Source organism: Temnothorax longispinosus, chromosome 4, assembly GCF_030848805.1.
Source record: "Temnothorax longispinosus isolate EJ_2023e chromosome 4, Tlon_JGU_v1, whole genome shotgun sequence".
Lineage (NCBI taxonomy): Eukaryota > Metazoa > Arthropoda > Insecta > Hymenoptera > Formicidae > Temnothorax > Temnothorax longispinosus.
The window spans coordinates 20,937,555-20,959,673 of record NC_092361.1 but is presented as its reverse complement, the minus strand read 5'-3'; the positions used below and the strand labels follow the sequence as shown (position 1 = coordinate 20,959,673).

The following is a 22,119-nucleotide window of genomic DNA, read 5'->3' as shown; positions in this document are numbered from 1 at the left end:
ATTTGAAAATAATTTATATTTGCGAAATGAAATTTCTTGAAACTCCAAGTAGTCATCTGTCGAAGGCAGATCTTGCAAAATATTTGCTGTAAAGGACCCCGCAACGGTCATGGGGGGTTTTGGCTGCCAGTCAAATTTAACAATAATGTAGGATAATTTAGTTCATAAAATGCTGATGAAAAGTGTCTATAGGCAAAAAGCCCAAAAATGGACAGTTTCCGAGATATAAGTCATTAAAGAGTGGAAAAATGAGAGTTTCAGGTTTCAGCTAATGGCAGTTTGCAACAGGCTGAATGCCATGCTTTCACTAAAACATTTACTTGATTGCTGAATGAATTATACTTATGCACAGTATGCGTGTTCAAAACGTTTTTCTCTAAAATGCTTAGTTTTTGAAAGAAAAGGGGTGGGCGGGTGATCTCAGACACCCGGTATATGTTGCATACATGTCATTCGATGCAATGACATTATATTATGTATGGTTTGATCATTGACTTGACTATGTGAACACGCATACTGTGCATAAGTATAATTCATTCAGCAATCAAGTAAATGTTTTAGTGAAAGCATGGCATTCAGCCTGTTGCAAACTGCCATTAGCTGAAACCTGAAACTCTCATTTTTCCACTCTTTAATGACTTATATCTCGGAAACTGTCCATTTTTGGGCTTTTTGCCTATAGACACTTTTCATCAGCATTTTATGAACTAAATTATCCTACATTATTGTTAAATTTGACTGGGAGCCAAAACCCCCCATGACCGTTGCGGGGTCCTTTTATCGACGAGTATCAACAGAATCTGACAGAATATGGCAGATTGCCAGCAAACACCGAGTAGAATCTGTGGAATATTTCATTTGAATAGTTACAGACAGATTCTTCTCGATATCTGTTGATAAAACGTGAGCTCAATAAAATTAACGTCAATCGCAATATTCTGTTCAAATCTGCTGGCAAATTGCTAACTTTTTGTTTATTGGAAAACTTTGTATATTTTTTTTTCTTTTCTGCAGCTTGAGGTACGAAATATTTTCAAGTACTTGCCAGCATTACAAAGATTTCTTTTCATTGCAAAAATTGTTATACAAGATGACGATTGAGAAATTGCTCAAACTAAACTATCATACATTCCGTTTATCATTTCAAGGATTATTTGTTTCTGTTATTTTCGCGAATTAGAAGCATGTACCAGTTTTATTCTAACTTTTGTATACGAATCATTCTGTGCGATTGCTCACGAGTGCTCTCATTATGAGCGAAAAAAGTTTTCCTTATCAGTTATTAACGGAATTGCGGCTAAAGCGAGTCGAGTAGCATTTCGTTCAACAATCATGGAGTTGTTCGGAGTGAAAAAAATTGAACAATGAAAATAAAATTATTTTTAGTTGAATAAATGTATAAACAAAATTATCGTTTTTTCGGGAAACAAATTTTAATTTTTTGTCGATCTTCACAAAAATCATTCTTCCCTTTCGTGCCATTTTAATCAAACAAAAATAAAATATCTTATACGGACAATTCAAAAAATTATTCGGGACATTAACTTCCAGTTTTAAAAAGCGCTTTCCTTGAAAATATTCAACATTTTAATATTTTTTCTCAAATTTATTAAAGCGTCTTAAGTTAGTTTTCGTTTCGTATGCTAATAAAAATGACAGATTCCTTATATATAAAATCCGTCCGACAAATAGTTTCAACAATTTCTCAATTGTCTTAATTATACCTCATTTAAATCTAACAAATGCTTTATTACATGCCACAGCGTTCCGATAAAATCTATAGAACAATACACATCTTCTTTATTCCAATTGAATTTCAATTCAAATCTCAGTTCCAATCCGTAGGCCCGATACGGGCTTAACGCCGCGCGATTGGTCGGCCGCAAGCGGACGGGGCCGCGGGGTTTTACGAACGCGGGTGTCAGCGTCCTCGTCCTCGCCGCCTCGCGTCCAACGTCCAACCCTTTTTCATCCGCGGTGTGCGCGCCGCGAAGGCGAACTCAGTTTAGCCATGGGCGCCACGGTGCGCTGTGAGTTTTTCTTGTCGTGTGCCTTGCCCGTACCTGCCAGCGACGCGTTCTGCGCGTACGCGTGATCGCGCGCGCGACGGAACATGTCCAGGAACGTTCTTCACGCGCCGTGTTCAATCAGCGTCACTTGATATACGAACGGTGGGGCGAAAACGCGAGGGCGATACGGTGAACGGGCGCGACGAATTCCCTCTCGCAGGTAAGTACCTTTCCTCCTCCCCCCCCCTCCGCCCCTCCTCCGCGCTCTCCGCAACTCCGCACCCGTTGTGTTGTGATACTTGTGATACCATTGTGACGATCGCCGCTGATTCTGGATTATACTTTTCGTTACTCAATTGGTGAACCCGCGGCGATGATCAAAGATCACTGATATTATATCGACTATTCTCTGTTCGAAAAAAAATTTGTGTGTGCGCGCGCGCACTATACAAAAATTTATAGTGTGTGCAGGGTGTGTATATAATTATTGCATATATATAAATTCGCTGTATGTATATTTATGAAGCCGAAGGTTTGTAAATTATAAAATCAATTTCGTATTACGGGAGTAATGTCCATTCCTACCTATGTAGGAACCAATCAATTTTAATCTCGATTTGATTTGCTTCTTATCTTTTTCTAATGTCCATTTTACCAATGTGCGTTAATTTTAATCTCGATTTAACGTGCTTTTTATCTTCTTCTAGTTCTAAAAGAATTAGAAAAAGATAAGAAGGATGTTGAGTCGAGATTAAAGTTAATCATCTACGTTGATAGAAATGGACATGTAATATTCTTACAGCTAGAAAAAAAAGATAAAACAAAGTAAGTAAAACCGAGATTAAAGTTAATCACACAGCCTTGACATAAATACTCATCCGAACGTTCGTTTCAGGACGATCGGTAACGTCGGCGCTCTTCCGTTACCCTCCCGAGCCAACACTCGATACACTTCGCAGCCGCAAAAGTTTTTTACCCGAAGCCTGCTGCCTTTTGCTACGAGATCTCCTCGTCACGTCGGTGCGCCCCGAACCGAAGCCTTCTAGATCTAGATTCATGGCGCATGAATCTCCTTCTTTCTCTCTCCCCGCGCGATGAATCACGTCCGTACCTTCCTCGCCGTTCCGCCGTGATTCACGTTCATTTCCCTTTCTTCCTCTCTCTCCTCTCTCCTCTCTCTCTCTCTTTCCCTTCTCCCGGATTTATGGTAAATGAATATAAAGGAAATTGCTTTAACGTGTAACGATTCGGGGCGCACGTGTGTGTAGCGCGCGATCCCGTCGTCCTTGATCGTCCTCCGAATAAAAGAGGCCTCCCGTTCCTCCTGCGGCGGTATCAGGACGTGGTCTCTCGCGCCGAATGATCGTCCGAAATTCGCGTGTGATCTGTGTGATCTTGGTAAACAAACAAAGAACACGAGAGGGGGAAAGAGGTGCATTGGATATCACTGGATCTCGAGCGGCTGTTCCCGTCAATTTTCGGCATCCCGTTTTCCTTCCCGGATTGACAGTTTCCGCGTCCGACGTTACCGCCTCGTCCGCATCAGCTGACTTTTGGTATTTGAAACATCCGATATTTGTGTGACGGGAGAAATATATATTTTCCATTCTTATCGTTTGCAATGCAATGTGACCAAGTTACTCATCCAATGTCGTACAGTCCCTTCTTCCGTCTACAGGCTCAAAGGGTTATAAAAATATCTGTGCATTATTAGAAACTTTTTCTTTGCGGAGAGATGATTGTATTCCTGAGATACTTTAGTGTACTCGGCTTCGTCACAAACGCTTACATATTTCTCTTGATCTTTTCAGGTTTGCACAGATACCATGGGTCGTTACACGGGGAAAAAATGTCGTCTCTTGACAATGTTATGGCTGACAGCTTTATTTTTCTTAGTCGAAATCGTAGTCGGTTACATCACCAACTCGATGGCTTTAATAGCAGATAGTTTTCACATGTTATCAGATGTGGCCGCTTTGGTGGTGGCATTTCTCTCGGTGAAGGTAAGTTTCGTGCTTATTTTGCATTTTGTTTTGCAAAATTTCAGACAACCATTTTACTTTTGTAACATTGTTGATTGTTTACAAGCGCTTTTTACATTACAGATGTCACCGAAGAAATGGTCCAAAAATACCTTTGGCTGGGCAAGAGCCGAAGTGTTGGGAGCCTTGGTAAACGCCGTGTTCCTGGTCGCTTTATGTTTTAGTATTACCGTGGAGGCGTGTAAGAGATTTATCGAGGTAGAGGAAATACACGAACCCAAACTACTCGTCGGAGTTGGAGCACTCGGCTTGCTGGTGAACGTGATAGGTTTATGTTTGTTCCATGGTGAGTATCGTGTAAATCGAATTTTATTTGTTTTCGATTAAGTTTAAATTGTTCGAGGTATATGAGGGTGATATTTATTTTGATGTAGACATTTATCCTTGTTTTGAAGAATTTAAAGGTTCTCTGAAATTGTCCCAGTTATCAGAAGTATAAAAAGAGAATTGCGTATAATAAATATTTGTATATTAATACACATATTTGGAAGAATATATATACAGAATACTCATACAGAAATTTTCACTATTACTTTCTTTCTGTTAGATAATATTTGTAAAGTACTTTACTCTTATTTTATATCTTAATAATTATCCTTCTCGTGTCTAATCATATATCTTAATATCTTAATTATGATAATGGATAACTGTATTGTATATTCAAATTGCTGTTTGCATATAAGGTTCTTTGTTCATTGTCGCGATGTTATCTTATTATTGGTGCTCAAGAGATTTTGTCTTGGGTCAAGATAAAGAGAAATTGATTATTAAATGTATATCTACTTAGCAAACGTATTAACACAGCAAGATTTGAAATAAAAAACTTCTGTAAATATAAGAGAAATAAAATTCTTATTGTAGAGTTGCTGCGATAGATTTATATCTCAAGATTGCAAAGGAAAAAAATATCGGAGCTACAATGTAAATGTTAAAAATTCTCTCCCCCCGATGAGGAGAAGTATCAATAATACTTAATATATCTATTTCATTATTTTATTGATATTAAATTCTCTGAAACTGAATATTTGGGGAATATTGGATTACTCGAATAAACGAATATTGTTAATATTAAGGGAGAAACTTTATTATTTTATTGTACTTCATGAAGCATTGAGTACTCTTATGGTTATCGATGTCCAATGTGTTTCATAATTGCGACACTTAATAAGAAACAGCTAATATTTCTTCCTTTTAATTAATCGATTTCTACATCATCTATCTTATATAACAGATAAAATTAATCTATTTTATCGATATATAAACTGCAGATATTAATAAGTGCAATTGTTGTAGAACATGGAAATGCTCATGGTCACTCGCATGGTATATCTCGAAGTCATAATAGACTAAGCACCTTGGTGGGCACAGACGACAATGAGAACGACGAAGCTTATAGACCTTCGACACCCCAAGTAAAACGAGCGCATGGCCATTCGCACGATGCAAGTCAGATGAACATGCGAGGAGTATTTCTTCACGTACTTTCTGACGCGTTGGGCTCTGTCATCGTAATTGCGTCTGCCCTAATCGTGTGGCTGACAAAGTGGAAGTACAGGTGATTGAATACTCTACATTTTGACGTATTTTATACAGATACTGAAGAATTGAACACGTAATTTAAAATTTGTTTATTTTTTTCTACATAGATTTTACATTGATCCCGCATTATCGCTTTTATTGGTCATTCTTATCCTGCGTTCCGTGTGGCCGTTACTTCAAGAATCAGCTTTAATTCTATTGCAGACTGTGCCAACACACATTCAGGTAACATTTTTCTGGCTTCTATAATTTGTTATATAAGATCTTTAAGATGTACGATAAATATTTGCATTGTCTAATTTACAAATTTATTCGTACAGGTCGATGCTATACAGCAACGTTTATTAGAGAATGTGGACGGTGTATTAGCTGTACATGAGTTTCATGTATGGCAATTGGCGGGTGATCGTATTATAGCTAGTGCGCATATAAGATGTAGAAATCTTTCAGAATATATGAAAATTGCCGAACAAGTTAAAGAATTTTTCCATAACGAGGGTATACACTCGACGACTATTCAACCGGAATTTATTGATGTAAGCAGATATAGTAACATTATAAAAATTTGTGTGCATGCACGCGTGAACGCAAAACGTTGGTTAAAACAGAATTTAGATATAAAAACATTACAATAGAAAAGTTTGTGCAAAGAAACTAAGTAAAAATGCATGCAATTTCCGAGTTACAGTCTTTTTAAATACATTCAAAGCTTTGAATGATCGTAAGTTGTGATTAAAAAATCTGTCTGTGAGTCACACGTGAAGTTAATACACGATCTTTTGTCCAGCGTTAATGATGCGTAAAGTGAACATTCACTGAACTATCCGCGACTCACGGATAAACGGTGCTTCAGTAACAACTTACGATTGCTTCTAAAATAGATACTTTTGTTGCTAGATATTTTTAATACGTTGCAAAATATATTACTAGATACTTTTAGTATATTATAAAGACATTTTTTTATCGTTCTATCATTCTAGTATCATTCGAATAGCGAAATTAAAGAGACTCCCACGGAAGATTGCGTGTTGGATTGTCCAAAGACTGATAACCCGTGCAATCATGCAACGTGCTGTGGTCCTTCCAAACAAGTAAGTGCCTCGTTATAAATTTTTGTATTCTTGTATCATTCATCATCCGTATATTCTTTGGTTCCTTAGTATGGCTTGGAAAGAGATATAAGTCTTCCATTGGAGTCCCCTGAGTCAAAATATCTCGGACGATGCTTAGAAGGAATAAAATCAGAATCAAATACGACTGTAGATCGCGATAGTTTGCCTACTACGTCTGGGAACCTAAATTCTGTATTTCATCTACTTGAAAGTACAGTTATATCTGTTTGCGAAGAAAAAAAAATTTTACATGACGAAGCTTCAATCGACTTAAATTATTTGAAGAGTTAACCAACTATTTTACAATCAAGTTTATATTATTTATCCAAATTTAATATCAGGTTACAGTAAGATTGATATAGTCAAGGATACAAAATCAAAATTGTACGTAAATTTTATTTTTATGTTTGTATTTATTTTTTATATTTGTTTTAACAAGATAAAAAGAGAATTGTTACACGCATTTAACACATGTCATGACAAATATCTCCTATATCATAAAACTTCATTTCTTTCACATTTTGTTTTATCCATCTAGCCTTACTGATAAGATCTGTAAATAAGATTTATAAGACAATAACTTATGTAATACAGGGTCGTGAGACTCCTTCACCTGGAGAGACGCCATACATGTGCAGACAGCGTAATAGCCTGGCGCGTTCGACCGGCTCTATAGCAGGAACAGAGCAACAAGAAGTGAATGAAATGGAACGCGGACACTTGTTATCACTGCCCGCTTTGCATCCAACAGCGTTCCACTCCGTCCAAGTTCCCCACACTCACGTTAATGCACCAACTGTCTGAGCTCTCATTGCATTATCGAATATCTACCTCCATAGTAAAATACGCGAGATGCGTCACGATTTATTGTACGAGTACAATAAATGTGTACCTACATAGAATTCATTAATATCACAGTTGATGGCAGTGGTGGGATGATATTAGGCAATTGCATATAGTAATTAATAAATTAATACATTCACAAGATCACATGTGAATTAAAATTATTATTAATAAATTTCTCTTCTTCCTGACATAATTTGACGAATAATCTATCAGTTTCTTATCTTTGCCATCAATTTACTTATAGTAAATAATTAAGATACTTGATAATTAAAACCCAAAGGCATATTAATACCAAATATATTATGTTACATAATGCTCTATACGCTCTATATGCTCTGATATAAATAATAAAATGCTAAATTTTTACTATAAATTTCTTAGAAAAGATTTCAAAATTAGAGGACTTTGCGACTGTTTGATGCATAATGTATCATATAAGATATATATAGTCTAAGTTAGGTATTTTTTAAATCTCACTTGTACATTGACGCTGGGGTTTTATAAAAACTCACTTTGCGAAGTTCTTTATTTATATGTAATTTTTATTATGTTGATTTTAATACGTAATTTTGTAAGATAGGACGCAAATCTGTAAGCAAGAGTACCAAATCTCTTCGTTATATCTATATTCTTTCCTCCATATAATTCTTAAATGTTAAGTCTGTATATTTTTTATGTATTTCTTATAGATTTAAACAATTACAAAAGAAAACTGCAAAATGTGTATTAATTATTTCCGTGTTCCATATATAATACTTATACAATACCTGCAATTTTAGAAACAAGAAAAGATGTCAATTTTTTTGTAGTTTTTCTTTCTCTTATAATCTTGGAAAACTTGTATCAGCTTAGAGCAGTGATACTACTAAAAATAAAGTAAAAGATGGTCTTTCTTTTTACTTTTTATATATAAAAAAATGTCAACGTTGCAAAAATGTTTATCTGTTAAGAAATATGGACTGATAAGTTTTCTTTATGAATTTGCAATGATTAGGCGAGCCTATTGTAAAATTTTGAGATTTTGTAAACAGTATATTACTCTTTATCAATTGAACTTTTGAAATGGAAAAGTTTATTAATATAAAATAACGGCAAAAAAACAAATTTCTTCAAAAACTTTATTGCTTTTTACATTTTTTCTGAAGGAAATAAAAAATTTTTCTGACGATATTTAGGTCCAATTTGTAGAGAGTTCAATTACAAAATGATATATTAATATGTATATGTATATATATGTGTGTGTGTGTGTGTGTGTGTATGGGTTAATTCTTTCAAAATATGTTTTACATTGATATATTTTAATCATTTTAATAATTTATTGCAAATATTTTACAAAATTTAGCTCGATGTGAACATTCTTTTCTTGCTTAATTAATTCTTACGCTGTATATTTTCAAGAGCTATGTCATTTGTTGCGTGATCCAGGGAAGGAAATTGTACACATTAGTGTATACACCAGGTACTCCCGGACTTGCGCAACCTATACCCCATGTCACCAGCCCAACAACTTGATAGGGCCCGTTATTTGTTGAACACACCATCGGTGAGCCTCCGTCGCCCTTTAAAGAAAATTCATAATGCTATTGTTAGAATTAATTAATGAACACATGTTAAATTATTAACTTTATGACCCGGATTGTTATATAATTTATACTCTTAGCAAGAGACACAATATATATTATATTCTCTTACAGTGCATGCGTCTTTGCCAACTTCCCCTCCCGCGCACATGAAACTGCTGTCCAAAACGAACATGCTACCGAGTCTTGTCGTCCGAAGGGCTGTTTGGCAATCTGCTTGACTCACCACAAGTACGTCTACCTCTTTCAGGATATTTGGATACATACCGCTACTTCCAAAGGCATTTTTTCCCCAGCCCGACACCCAACATCTTCAAGATATTAATATTATATTTATATATAATTACACACAAGACGTTATCTATTACAAAATTATAATTTTGGGACATTTCGACGTTTAACAAAACAATGATATAAAAATTAATATGACTGCAGTACAAAATAAAAAGTACACAGATCATTATACATTTCGTTGATAGATTGAAGATAATTATAAGTGACTTTGAATATCGAATATATTAATTATACATGCCTTGTTCCTACGGCAGCCGGTGCAGATGGTGGACACGCCGTGTTGATGTTAGGACTAGTTGCGATGGGAGCAGCCGAGCTTAGTTTAAGCACCGCTATATCATTCTGGAGGTTTTGCGAATTATATTGAGGGTGCAGGGTGACTTTTGAAACGGAGATCTCCACGTACGGATTAGGTTCATTGTTAACTGGAGTGTTCCATTCACCTAATCTCACTTTGATCCCACCATTTCTGTAACGCATTTTTAATAAGAGAGAGAAAATATATATATTACAAAGAATGGGATATTAAAATCTAAATGTCATATTTAAGACAGTTTCAGAAATTAATCCCTTCGAAGATCCTATAAGAAGATAAAAGTCATATTCTTCTAAAACTTGCGCATGTAATACTTACACATAACTTGCGACTTTATGAGCGACGGTAAGGACGTGCGTTGTACTGATAAGCACTCCTCCCCCGACATAAACGTTGCCGGTGGTCAAAATAGCCACCATCCAGGGATATGCACCATAAGCAGCTTGTCCCACTGGATGCGCGGAGGGTGTGATTTTTCGAACACCGCAAGAAGGATTACCTGGAACGCCGGATGGACAACAGTACACGTATCCAGCAGGGCAAATTATTCCCTGAAAGGGTAAAACTGTTGTTAATATAATAATATATTAGTATATAACACAATAATCATCAAATAATATATTTAAAGAAATTTACTTCTTTTTGTATAAAATTAATTTACACGTAGAATTGATCATTCCAATTTTTCTACAGATATAGTAATTAATTGTTTCAAAATGAAGCATTATATCGAAATAATTTCTTGTCGTACTCGTCTTGTGAACTAAAATGTAATTACCGCATTCACTATTCTGATGTCCATGCCGCCAGTGCCTGTGGGACAGGTAGTTCCCTGATAGCACTGACATTGATTCACGATAGCAGCTGATAAAAGACAATGAAATACGTCAGAAAATGTTAATGCAAAATAGTCCATAAATTAAATGTGTTAAAATAGGCAATTTGTTGATACTACATAACACGCTCAAATAATGAGTCATCATGTGAGAGTAATCTTCTAAGTAGTCATTAATATTTCTCACTTATGCCCGCAGTTAATAATTTTTTTATCCATCTATATTATTTTTTCTTATTACTTGTTGTATTTCATATCTTGTATTAGTATTTCACATTTTTCAAGTCTTACAACAATAATACATATAATACTCATTGTCAGTGTAATACATACTTGTTGCCGTTCCTGTGGTACCAAAAATAATCTGCGCAGAGACAAACGTTTGCTGCAACAGCTGGGACAATGACAGCAAAATCAGGAAGACGTTATTCATCTTGAAGAGCCCAGAATTTCCAGAGAGAGAAAGAGTTGATTTACACGGCTTTCTGAATGAAACTGACCCGCAGCAAATAAAACGCGAAGTGCGACTTACCGGGATTTATATATAAATATGTATATACATAAAATGCATCAGCGCGTTGCGGAGCGGTAATACCCATTTCCGTTATTAGTTCGCGCTACCGGACGAGATATAATGCATGACCTTTCACGGCGCGCTAGAAACGACAGTTCTTGATAATGACACTCTCGGTGGGCTCTCCGAACTGCGTAAAATATCTGTCACAAACATGGAAAAAAAATAGAATAAATTGCTTCCGATTATAATTACGATTATGTGTGTAATAATCCGTAGCACGCTCGCACCGGTAATAGGCGCCCGGTGGTATTCCCGGCGGATCAAAATAGCCGCGCATCCATTTAAACGCGGAGAGAAAGAGCAAGGCCATCCCCGTCTCATTGATAAACAAGCAACGAAGGTCAATAATCAGGAATCACTGGTGCGAGCAGATCCTGCAGATCGTGAATCACGCATCACTGATTTCACTCAACATCATCATCATCACTAGTGTATTAAAATATACATTGTTGTAGGAAGCATTGTTTTACAAATGGCGATAAATCATCTCACTCATGTATCATGACACTCGTGACAAAAGTCTGCAACATAGAATCGTGTTTACAAAAAAAAAGCGATATCTTCTATACTCCGTATTACAATTAGCAGAGCTTCAAATTTATCAAGAAAACTGAAAATTGTCTTTAAAGAATTTTGTCAGTTCGATGAAAACAAAATTACATACGTACATCAAAGTTACGTCATTTATGAATCATAATATAATTGTTCGAATTGTGTGAAGAGAAGCTGTAACAAAAATCAGGAAAATCTGTCGAAATATATATTCAGGAATATCTGTCGAAATGTATCCGTCCTCCTTTACGCTTCACGCTTACGTGCTAATGAGATAATCGGGACGCTAATAAAGTTAATCAGAGCGAATTGATGAGATTACTGAAGGAGAAAATAACTTTTCTGTGCCCTTCATATAATTTATTTCTATAAATTAATGAACAATAAAATATACCAATTATATAAACACCATTGCTTAAAATTCATCCTGAAACAGTATAACAGCGAAAGATATATAAAAATAACATAACTCCATGATATTCCAATTATTTATAGATTATGGATTATGGAATGCTTAGATTATGCGGCTTTCGTATTTGTACAGTTCAGCTTACGCTTCCTTTGTACTGAGCTTTACGTTAGTAAAGTTAGCGCGACCACATATAAAAATACGTACTCTGCATGTACGGTAAATTTTTTTTAACGGCACTGGCCAAGTACTTGGCGAGAGGCACAGAGGTAGATATCGTGTCGAGCAGCGAGTTTATCTTATTACAGCTGTACTTGTCGTAAAACGGCGATCTCAAGATATACAACAGCAAGCTCAATCTTCGGCGCACGAGTTCTTCTTCCTCCTCTTTGCTGAACGATGCTTTTCGGGCGTAACGCGTGAAGACGTTTAAACTGCACAAACGACAACATTCCAATTATATGTATAGAAAAAATATGATATTGTAATTTATCAATTATAGTATAAGTTCATGCTGTCTACCTGGCTACATCGATAACGAGCGACAATATCCATGGTGGCCACTGTTCCTGATTGGTGAGGTACATACACCCAAGATGAAGCAGTGGCTTTGTCACGTAAAGACTCTAGAAGTTGTATATTTTGTTACGTCTCTTTTCACATTAGTGTAATTATTTTTTAAATTACACCGTATAGAATAAGAGAATAAAATGAAACAAGACTAAATACAGATAACAAATTACAAACAAATTTAGCTATGACTATCGTTTTTATCTATCCTAAAATTTAATAACCTAGATGTATCCATTTTGATGAGATTCATAATAATAACAATACTTTGATTTTAATAAATTCCAGTATAATAAATTAAGACATTTTGAATTTTCTTTACAATAATAAACACTTATCATTAATCACATGGAATTGTAGCGTTATATCCCAACTGACCTCAGCTAGTTTAAGATTCCTCTCGGATTCCTGGTTTTTGGCCAGATTCTCATTCTCGTCTGTGACAGGAGGCAAAGCCTTCCACGTTCGCATCTCTATAGGAGCCGAATACTTTACGCTTCGAACAACGGTGCCCGATCTCTTCAGCATGAAGCCCTCCTTCGACTGCGCATCGTCGACAACTTTACTGAATTTCTCTCTGTTGAGCGGCGGCGTCGCCGGGCTCTTCGTCACGCGTTCCTTACACACATGAATTAACAACAGTCGCAACACGGACCTGGAATGAACAAACGTTGGTCAACGACGGTGAAAGGAGGCTCGTTATGTCGCCGAAATGAAGGAGAGCGCCGGAGTGCTTACTTGAACAACTGTACGACTACGATTATCAACCACCTTCCCTTTGGGCCCCACAACTTCTTAGCGGTCACCTCGAGCAGCGTCTCGGTGTACTCCACCACGGTCAACCAAATCTTAATCTTCGAGTCGAACTGAGGTATCTTCAAGTGCTGGCGTCTACTGCTGTACATGAGCAGGTCGTTGCAGAGAACAATCAGATTCGGCATGGAATAAATCAGTTCCACGGCCAAGGTCGAATTACGGAAGTGTCCTGCGAGAAGAAGCATACATTTCAGTCGTGCACACAGTGGAAACGCGAATAAAGCGTTTGACAGTGCGGTTTGTTCTCTAACCAAAGCTGAAGTAAGACAAACATCTGACGGTGGCCTCGATGTCCGTCAGTAACTGCGGATTCGATACGATCCAGTTCTTGTAAGACTTCAGTAGACTGTTTACGGAATTGACACAGCTCGCCATCTCGTTGTATTATTTCAGATTATTTTTTTTTACATATAAATATCCCGTAAACGTTCAATTCTGCTTATCTCATTATGAAAACGTAAATCATCGCGTTGAACATGTTGACGAGGCCGCCATGTTCGACACCGAGGGAGTCGAACTCCGGAGTTTCGATCTTTCATGTTCGATCCTCCTCGTGCGATCGACGCGAATCGACAAGTCTCTCGAGGGAAAATCGATCTCTTCGAAAATCCATTCCGAAAAGTTCCGTGTCCATATATATGTGCAGAGCCATATGATAATTGTAAAAGCGTTTATAAAACGTGTGTGAGCGTGTAAGCGTCCCAAGCGAACGCAGTTCACTTTAGTGGCGGCTCGGTTTTACTTTTATCTTTTTTTATTACACACGAAATAATCAAAACAACATTACACCTTATCGGCGATAATAAGAGGCGCACAATAAACGGAATAGGGAACAGGGAATAGGGAACAGTTCAAAATTATCATATGAAATTCATTAACATATATGTAATAATTTATTAATTATTACACAGAATAGAGGAACGGATGAGGAATAACGCTAAGGAACAGCGATGAAATTTTATTCTATATTCTGTATGCCGTGTACACAATGCATATTATATATTAATATTAATAATATTAAACTGTTCCCCGTTCCCTATTCTATGCGCAGCCGCTAAAACCGAGTCAGTTTTTGAAACCGGCTGAAACATATCCCGATGGCGCTCACGGCGGCGTTGGTCGTCGCCGTCGGCCCGGCGCGGGCGCCCGGGTCGTCGTCGTCATCAGTATCAGTGGTTGGCCGCACTGGCGATGTGATCGCAGTGATCGCGCGGGTGGTGCGACGCACGCAGGCACGTATGTATGTACAACGCGTACGGTGTACGGTGCCTCCGCTTGACAGGGCCGCCGCGCGCGACGCGCCTGTGTGTGCGTGTGCGACGCGGTGCCGTGCCGGAGCGGAGAGAGCGGTCGCATAAATAAACGGTCGACCGCCTGCGAACGCTCAGCATTCGCGTGGTCCCCGTCACGGCACGTCAGGGTCGCGGTCGCGGTCGGTCGGAAAAACATCCAAACATCGGAGTGACACGGATCGGCGGCTGCTGCGGCGTTGCTCCCTCTCTCAACCCTCTCTCGCGCCCCCGTCGGTGTCCTTCAGCCGAGGATGTCGTCGCCAACGCAAGTGGTAAGAGGACGAGGCTGCGATATAGGCAGTTTTACGCCGATAAAGGCGACTCGGTATCTCACCCTTCGTGCGCTCCTCAGTTTTAGCTTATTTTATTTTATTTATTATTATTTTTTTTTTTTAATTAAATTGAACCGTCTCGATCGGCCGCTTTAATTCGTGCCGCACCGTTTCGCTGCTCGATTTAAATCGTGAGAAGTTGCTGGACTGCTGCTTTGTTTTGTTTCCCCCTTTTCGTATGAATCACGTTATTCGCTCTCTGCCCCTTTGTTCGAAAGGCGTTCGCGTAAAAATAGAACTTATTGAATTAATCGAGATTGCAGTGGCTCGCGCGCGCGGTGATGGAAACTGAGGGATGATACTTAAATCGATTTCTTTTGTTTCGAGCGCATCTCCGGATGGAGAGATCTTTAATTCGATCTTAAAAATACTCGACTTATATATTTGTATATTATCAAGGCGATTTATCATCGGACAATTTGTATTTTACAGAAAGAATTTTTCTCTTCGGCGGATATACTCGCGATTCGCGTCGTCCGCGCGGGTATCGGGTATTCGGTTCAATTATGTTAATTAAAAAAAATTACATTCTTCCTGGGAGATAAGGAAGAGGAAACAAGACGCTGTTCCTTCGCGTCTGCGCAAAGTATTTTATGAGGATATGCATAATTACTTACTAATTTGCATACATTTCGCATTTACATTTTAATTGCAAAATGTAAATGCGAAATGTATGCATAATAATTACAAATCGATACATATTGATACTAATGTTATACATATAATATTAAAGGTATATGTTAAAAATAAATATATTTTTAATACAAATTATTTATTTTATATATAAATATTTGTTAAATACTATATATGCAATATTATTTAATATAATGCATTGAAAATTAATAGATTTATATCTCTTTATGATTTTATATGCGTCATCTTGTTAAATTCTTCCACCGAATTCGCTTTCAATATTCCAAATAACCGGATAACTAAATTGTTAATTATTAAAAGTTGCAACATTAATGAATCACGAAAAATGGAAACGGAAATTACAAAGTAAAAACGGCAAAGAAGCTAGAATTTCCCTGTTACGCGTATCCTGTTTGAAATGTTCCTTAAAGATCAACCCATAATGCAGTTATTGCAATAGAGTGTCATTAGAGAAACTACCGTATTGGCATAAAGTGACTACTCTATATCAGAGGCCATTGTGCATCCTGACGGTACCAGTATTAGATAATGTACTATCATGTAACTAGCTGGATTAGGCTTCAGTAACTGTGGATAAATCTCATTCAGACATGCACTATTATTATTCAGATTTCGCGGATGATGAGCAGCTTGCTGGGAATCATTTTGCTGAACGTTTGAATATATTTTGATAATAATATATATCATTTCTTTTTCTTTTCCTCAAAGAAATTAGGAAATGTATAAAAACAATAAGAAATATATAAATCTGAGGAATTTTATAATAATCGTATCGTGCCGTTAATAAATGCAATCACAAATTCAAATTTAATTTATATAATTACACTTTGTTTAAACAAATTTGCAAGAATAGAATTAAGGAGGTTGGTTGCTCAAATCAGTATGATAAGAATGAGTTCAAATTTATGGGGGATATTCGTCCATGGGAATCTGTCGTCCATGCCAAAGTTGAAGACAATTAATTGTCCACATAGTTGTCGAGTAATTAATTATTGAAGTTACACTTTTATTTCTCTCTCTCTCGCTCTCTCTTTCTCTCTCTTATACGCGGGCGACGTAGCAAAAATGTTACAGTACTTGTAATGTAACTCTCGAAAGTATATTGAAAATAATAAGAATTTATTGAAAATAGGTGCAAATAATTTTTTTACACATTCAGGAAGGACTCAACGTGGAAAATAACGTATTTTGGCTTTAATTGTACGAACGATTTAAAACCTTAAAAGAAACAGCTTATTAAATACGTTCCACATATTTATTTGCTAAAACTCGTTTATTTATTTCATAGCGACGAAAACACCTCTAGGCTTTCCCCTTGCCCCGCAAACGTGACGGCAACCAACCTCCTTAATCTTAGCCCCTGCCGGGGAGCACATAAATTCTTTTATTTCATCCGCCTCACAAAACATGTTTACTCGATCTATAATATCGATTAGAGCGTTCGATCATTCCATTGCGAATTATCAAAGATAATTAAAGAACGTAATCTGCAATGTTTTCTCAAATACATATATCATTTTTATCATCTATTATTATTAAACGGGGTTTTTCGATAAGATAACTTATACGTATATGTTATCTTAAAATATCCGTTTGCTACTAAAAAAGCAAGCATTAACTTTGTTAATTTAATGTTAAAGTTGATCTATGAATAAAAATGCACTGTGGAAAATTTTTCCTATCATGCAACTGTTCTATGATACTTGCGTAGATAAGTATAGTTGGAAAAAAAATAAGTGGTCTATTACAATTATCGCACAGTGCCTTTTTTACCATCACATTTCTGCGCGTCAGTAACAAGTTTTTCAACGCATATAACAAGAGGATATATTTTCATGTTTCAGATAAAAAGCGTTGGACCGAAGCTGGTGCCGTTCTTTAAAAGCGTGTCCGTGTATTTTGTATTACTCGCTGAGCAACCATCCCTGCTGACGGCGTGTTTCAAATGCCTGCCGATAATAAGTCTCATTATTTTTGTTTTGTTACACGGGATCAGTTTGTCCAAAGAGTAAGTAAAGATGCTCATTACGGATAGCTTTTTATTTCGCGGTTATCTTTCTTGCACTTGAGCGTTGCTAACGTAAGCTACTCCTCTTCTTGCAGATATACCTACTCCAGACGCATATTAACGGGATTAGTGTTTAGTTGCATAGGTGACGCACTATTGGTGTGGCCTAATTGCTTCACCGCCGGGATGTGTATGTTTGCCGTTGCGCAAATTATGTATATATTTGCATTTGGATTCAAACCTCTCAATTTAACGCTCGGGGCGATACTATACGTGGCTTGTGCAATTGGTAAGATTCGTAAACACACAGATAATCGGATCGTAAATTTTTCCTGGTCAGACATTAATTTTTATCGATCGCTATCCGTGATTAATTGACAGTGATGATTAACGTTTTCAGTTATATATGCATTGATGCCTGGATTGAACGGGGTTTTAGCAATAGGAGTGCCAATTTATACAGTATTACTTGTCACTATGGCATGGAGGGCCATATCGAGAGTACAATTCTTTGAGGTAAATTTATGTAATAATATAAAGAAAAAACTATGGAAATAGCATTTGACTTTATATCTGCTATTCGTCTGCGTTTCATCCCCTTTAAATATGTGACATTTACTTCTCTGACAATAAATTGTTATTCATTTGAACGGAGAATTAATCATAATTTTATCTGTCAGGAGTTATGGACATGGACTAAATTGTGCAGTTGTATTGGAAGCATTTGCTTCGTCATATCTGATACTTTGCTCGGATTTCATTATTTCCACAGTCCATTACCTTATTCTCAGGTACGTACATTATGTAGGTATATTCCTGAAAAATAGCCTTGATGACTACGATAACTTTATAAAGGGTATAATAATAATCGATTTTTACTTTGTAGGTATCCATTATGTTGACATACTATGCAGCACAATTAGGCATAGCACTGAGTGTGGTAGATTCGAAAAACAACAGTAATAACAGAGTACCTGCTAGTAAAGGCTGAAATATTTATTCTTAATCGTTATTCGGACAAACTTATCTGCAGATGCGAAAGCGGATATAAAAAGAGATCTTTTTACACGTCTGCTTTAAACTGTGTGCATAATTCCAGTAGGACAAATCGTTGTGATAATCGTCTCTGACATGTTGAATATTTCAAAGCCATATATTATTGAATGAGATTCGAGGAGAGTCGGTGATAGGATGTTGTACCTTCGACTGTAGAAATAGACTTATATTTCTTTTTGTATTATTAATGCAATGCAAAGAAGTGTCCTATAGAGATTTCATACTAGCCACGTTTGTGGCTTCCTATTTTTTGTATATGTATGAGAAAATATACTATTAAGGATAGATATAATGAAAGAGAATGTTAGTTACTCTTAGATAAATAATTTCTTAGCGGAAATTTTGTTGCTGTTTTTATTAAAGAAAGACAATTATGTTGTGTAGTGTTGTAATAGAATCTCTAGATCGAGATTTTTCCTACGTAAAAAGAAGATACATTGTTAGCATTAAGCGTTTCTTTAAAAAAATCACATTTTAACAAATTACATATAATTGATTATTTTTAATATACATTTCAGCCAAAATGCAATAGTTTACCTGCGACATATCGCATGTGATGAATATATTACATATTACTCTTGTAAGAAAAGTTATCGTTGTATATATACGTTATATGTATATCATGTATGATCTATACTTGTTGTCAGTGTTATCATCCTTCAATGTAAATTATTATCCTACGGATGACAAGTTGCAATATAGCTGTAAATTGTACCATAGAAATATTTCCTACTTCAATCTATATTGCGTTACTGTACATATCATGTTACACGCGATATGTTATGTTTCTGTTATAACGTGAATCGTTATTAACACTGCCATTTTCTTTGGCAAGATAAAAACTAAATTATTAGTTTACATGTTCAACTGGATGTCTAGTTAAGTTAAATTTGTCAATATATTTTCATAGTGAAAATATATTTATAAACATATGATATATAATTAGGAATTTTTATCAATTAAATTTTCAAGTAGAAAATTTCTCGGCTTAATTAAATAAATGTCCTACTCATTTACCTTATGCCATACACATATGTTGGTCTATTTACTTTCGAGACTTAAATTTCTCTACTTTAATATAAAATTCTCTCATCTTTTTCTACAAAATGTGCATTATAAAATTGGAGATATTAAAGTTAACTTGGTGCATTTTTTTTACAACGACAAACTATTACTTGTACTGTAGCTGTGTTATATTTTTATTTTATTTTCTCTTTTTACTAGGAACAAAAACGTATAAGTATGTTTTAATAAAAATAACGTAGCAAATATAACAATTACGATATATAGATACATATATAAATCTGGAATATTTTTTCACAAAGTGTATTTTCTTACAACTGTTTTAACAGAGAATATAAAGCTTTTTAAAGCACATATGATACATATGATGTATAATCTATATGTATAAAAAATATACCATATTATTTATAAGAACCAGACAAGATTTTTAACGAGGACACATGGCATGTCTACCACCGTCCACAGGTAATGTCGCCCCTGTAATGAAACTAGCATCGTCGCTTGCTAAAAACGCAATGGTCTTTGCGACTTCCGAAACATCGCCGGTTCTTCCGAGAGCATGCGTCTCTTTACTGTGGTCGAAAAAGCTCTTAAGCTGCTCCTCGCTCATTCCACTACTCTTATGGAGATTTGTTATTACAACACCAGGATTCACAGCATTCACACGTATCTAGTGCAATTTAAAAAGATAACAAATATGAAGCGAAATAATGTTTAAAAATATTAAGCCTGAACAAAAAAAGATAGTCATTTACACGCACCTGTTTTGATGCCAATTCTAAAGCAACGCAACGCGTAAGTTGATCGACGGCCGCCTTACTCATGCAGTATGCCAGAGCACCCGGGAAAGATCGTAGTCCCGTTACACTGGAAACGTTAACGATGTTGCCTTTCGTCTTGATTAAATGCGGCACTGCCAGCGCTGTCAATTGGTAGACCGAGCGAACGTTTACGTTGAAAACGCTGAAAACATATACATTTACATGATAAGAATGTTTTCTCAAAATAGGCAATTTCTTTATCAGTACATATTCCTTCTATCAAAGAGAAACCTCTCTGCCTCTATCGACATATCATTATATTATATATACATACTTGTCGTACTGTTCCAAGCTTGTGGTCTCTATACTACCAGTTTCCAGAACTCCAGCGTTGTTAACTAGAACATCTAATTTGCCGTAGTGCTTGATCGTCGAGTCGATGATATTTTTCACGTCGTTCTCGTTAGTTAGCTCTCCCGTTACGATAAATGGCTTGGACTTGCCGCACTGCTCGGCTATTTTGTCTAAATTCTGCTTATTGCGTCCACTTATCGATAGCGATGCACCAAGCTGAGCCAGGTGGATAGCAGTAGCGGCTCCAATTCCCGAACTGGCTCCTGTTATCAGGACAACTTTCCCCGCGAAGGACATCTGACAAAATAAACAATGTTCTTCAGCATGTATCATCCATTGTCACCTGGCTTAAGCCAATGGAACTGTTTTCTATTGCTGAACTGGCTATACCAGTTCAGAGATTAATTTTTTTACTCTACATTGGAAGGAAAAAGATAGACTCTGAGCTGGTGCAGTTAGTTCAACAATAGAAAACAGATCCAATAATAATGTTGCAAATCCAAATCTAATGTTATTATTACAGCTAATGATATTACATTAGCCTTGCCTTAGCCTTAGCCTTGCATTAGCAAGCTTAATTTAGCTTATATTTGGCAGAAATATATATTTCTTTTTGAAAATGGGTTAGGTTTTTGGGAGAAAAACAAGAAGAGATAGGTATAGAAAACTAAAACATGAATATCGTTTTGAGTTGTGTAAAACGATGCCACATTTATGTTTTAACAAATATATGATTACTTACTGTGATAGTACGATGATATCCGCAAAATTTGTAAACTTGATAAGATCGGTTCCTGATAGCCGGTTTCAAGTCGTAGCCGTACTGCCGTAGCGCAGCGGTAAACAGACACGATAAATGACCTGGCATTCACGTGATTCACGTGATACTTATGTGGAATCTACCCCACTCTTCTTGTACATATTATTTCACACTTCGGAACGATATATGATGCCTATTATAGCTTCCTACTCATTTTTACCAACGACAATTAATTTTTAAGACTAATTATTTTTTCCTATAGTTTTAAGAATAATGGCCGATGCTATCCGAGAAGGAAATATGTGAGCCATAAATAAGACAAAGAAGATTTCCTAGTTTTAAGAATTGAAAAAAAAAATAAAAAATAAGTTGAACCGAGAGA

General features: G+C 36.3%; 5 protein-coding genes across 7 annotated transcripts; 2 read left to right on the top strand and 3 right to left on the bottom strand.

Annotated features, from left to right (window-relative positions):
- The first annotated feature begins 3,835 nt into the window (after positions 1-3,835).
- Znt63c (zinc transporter 63C) lies at positions 3,836-8,268 on the top strand. 2 transcript variants are annotated; one of them, XM_071776963.1, is made up of 7 exons: positions 3,836-4,012; positions 4,115-4,337; positions 5,345-5,606; positions 5,698-5,815; positions 5,911-6,126; positions 6,571-6,681; positions 7,297-8,268. In XM_071776963.1, the coding sequence occupies exons 1-7, from the start codon at positions 3,836-3,838 to the stop codon at positions 7,504-7,506; spliced, it is 1,317 nt and encodes a 438-aa protein (XP_071633064.1). In that variant the 3' UTR covers positions 7,507-8,268. The 2 variants fall into 2 exon arrangements, with proteins under 2 accessions (XP_071633064.1, XP_071633063.1); XM_071776962.1 differs by lacking the exon at positions 7,297-8,268 and adding an exon at positions 6,751-7,242.
- A 574-nt stretch (positions 8,269-8,842) lies between these two features.
- LOC139812273 (inactive CLIP domain-containing serine protease A3-like) lies at positions 8,843-11,665 on the bottom strand. Of its 2 annotated transcripts, XM_071776984.1 has the most exons (8): positions 11,378-11,665; positions 11,106-11,290; positions 10,907-11,006; positions 10,517-10,602; positions 10,057-10,289; positions 9,661-9,891; positions 9,241-9,439; positions 8,843-9,107 (listed from the first exon to the last, which is right to left on the bottom strand). In XM_071776984.1, exons 3-8 carry the CDS (start codon positions 11,004-11,006, stop codon positions 8,949-8,951), a joined length of 1,008 nt encoding a protein of 335 aa, XP_071633085.1. In that variant the 5' UTR covers positions 11,106-11,290; positions 11,378-11,665; the 3' UTR covers positions 8,843-8,948. The 2 variants fall into 2 exon arrangements, with proteins under 2 accessions (XP_071633085.1, XP_071633084.1); XM_071776983.1 differs by lacking the exons at positions 11,106-11,290; positions 11,378-11,665 and having other exon boundaries at positions 10,907-11,095.
- Positions 11,666-12,011: 346 nt separating this feature from the next.
- On the bottom strand, positions 12,012-14,010 carry Pex16 (peroxin 16). The gene is made up of 5 exons (XM_071776979.1): positions 13,749-14,010; positions 13,420-13,666; positions 13,060-13,336; positions 12,634-12,737; positions 12,012-12,545 (listed from the first exon to the last, which is right to left on the bottom strand). The coding sequence occupies exons 1-5, from the start codon at positions 13,870-13,872 to the stop codon at positions 12,290-12,292; spliced, it is 1,008 nt and encodes a 335-aa protein (XP_071633080.1). The 5' UTR covers positions 13,873-14,010; the 3' UTR covers positions 12,012-12,289.
- A 665-nt stretch (positions 14,011-14,675) lies between these two features.
- LOC139812279 (lysoplasmalogenase TMEM86A) lies at positions 14,676-19,840 on the top strand. The gene is made up of 6 exons (XM_071776993.1): positions 14,676-15,061; positions 17,620-17,783; positions 17,879-18,072; positions 18,184-18,299; positions 18,464-18,574; positions 18,670-19,840. Exons 1-6 carry the CDS (start codon positions 15,041-15,043, stop codon positions 18,772-18,774), a joined length of 711 nt encoding a protein of 236 aa, XP_071633094.1. The 5' UTR covers positions 14,676-15,040; the 3' UTR covers positions 18,775-19,840.
- A 309-nt stretch (positions 19,841-20,149) lies between these two features.
- LOC139812275 (3-oxoacyl-[acyl-carrier-protein] reductase FabG-like) lies at positions 20,150-21,880 on the bottom strand. The gene is made up of 4 exons (XM_071776986.1): positions 21,720-21,880; positions 20,958-21,274; positions 20,624-20,825; positions 20,150-20,532 (listed from the first exon to the last, which is right to left on the bottom strand). The coding sequence occupies exons 1-4, from the start codon at positions 21,843-21,845 to the stop codon at positions 20,290-20,292; spliced, it is 888 nt and encodes a 295-aa protein (XP_071633087.1). The 5' UTR covers positions 21,846-21,880; the 3' UTR covers positions 20,150-20,289.
- Positions 21,881-22,119: the final 239 nt, after the last annotated feature.

Coding starts and splice junctions, on each gene's coding strand:
- Znt63c (XM_071776962.1), top strand. CDS start 3,836: ATGGGTCGTTACACGGGGAAAAAATGTCGTCTCTTGACAATGTTATGG. Junction 5,607..5,697: donor CTGACAAAGTGGAAGTACAG/GTGATTGAATAC, acceptor TTTTCTACATAG/ATTTTACATTGATCCCGCAT. Junction 6,682..6,750: donor GCTGTGGTCCTTCCAAACAA/GTAAGTGCCTCG, acceptor TTGGTTCCTTAG/TATGGCTTGGAAAGAGATAT.
- LOC139812273 (XM_071776984.1), bottom strand. CDS start 11,006: ATGAATAACGTCTTCCTGATTTTGCTGTCATTGTCCCAGCTGTTGCAG. Junction 10,603..10,906: donor TACCACAGGAACGGCAACAA/GTATGTATTACA, acceptor GTCTTTTATCAG/CTGCTATCGTGAATCAATGT. Junction 9,892..10,056: donor CATAAAGTCGCAAGTTATGT/GTAAGTATTACA, acceptor AATGCGTTACAG/AAATGGTGGGATCAAAGTGA.
- Pex16 (XM_071776979.1), bottom strand. CDS start 13,872: ATGGCGAGCTGTGTCAATTCCGTAAACAGTCTACTGAAGTCTTACAAG. Junction 13,667..13,748: donor TTTGTCTTACTTCAGCTTTG/GTTAGAGAACAA, acceptor TTCTTCTCGCAG/GACACTTCCGTAATTCGACC. Junction 12,546..12,633: donor CTCGTTATCGATGTAGCCAG/GTAGACAGCATG, acceptor TCGTTTGTGCAG/TTTAAACGTCTTCACGCGTT.
- LOC139812279 (XM_071776993.1), top strand. CDS start 15,041: ATGTCGTCGCCAACGCAAGTG. Junction 15,062..17,619: donor TGTCGTCGCCAACGCAAGTG/GTAAGAGGACGA, acceptor TTCATGTTTCAG/ATAAAAAGCGTTGGACCGAA. Junction 18,575..18,669: donor GTCCATTACCTTATTCTCAG/GTACGTACATTA, acceptor TTTACTTTGTAG/GTATCCATTATGTTGACATA.
- LOC139812275 (XM_071776986.1), bottom strand. CDS start 21,845: ATGCCAGGTCATTTATCGTGTCTGTTTACCGCTGCGCTACGGCAGTAC. Junction 20,826..20,957: donor AGCTTGGAACAGTACGACAA/GTATGTATATAT, acceptor ATATGTTTTCAG/CGTTTTCAACGTAAACGTTC. Junction 20,533..20,623: donor TAGAATTGGCATCAAAACAG/GTGCGTGTAAAT, acceptor AAATTGCACTAG/ATACGTGTGAATGCTGTGAA.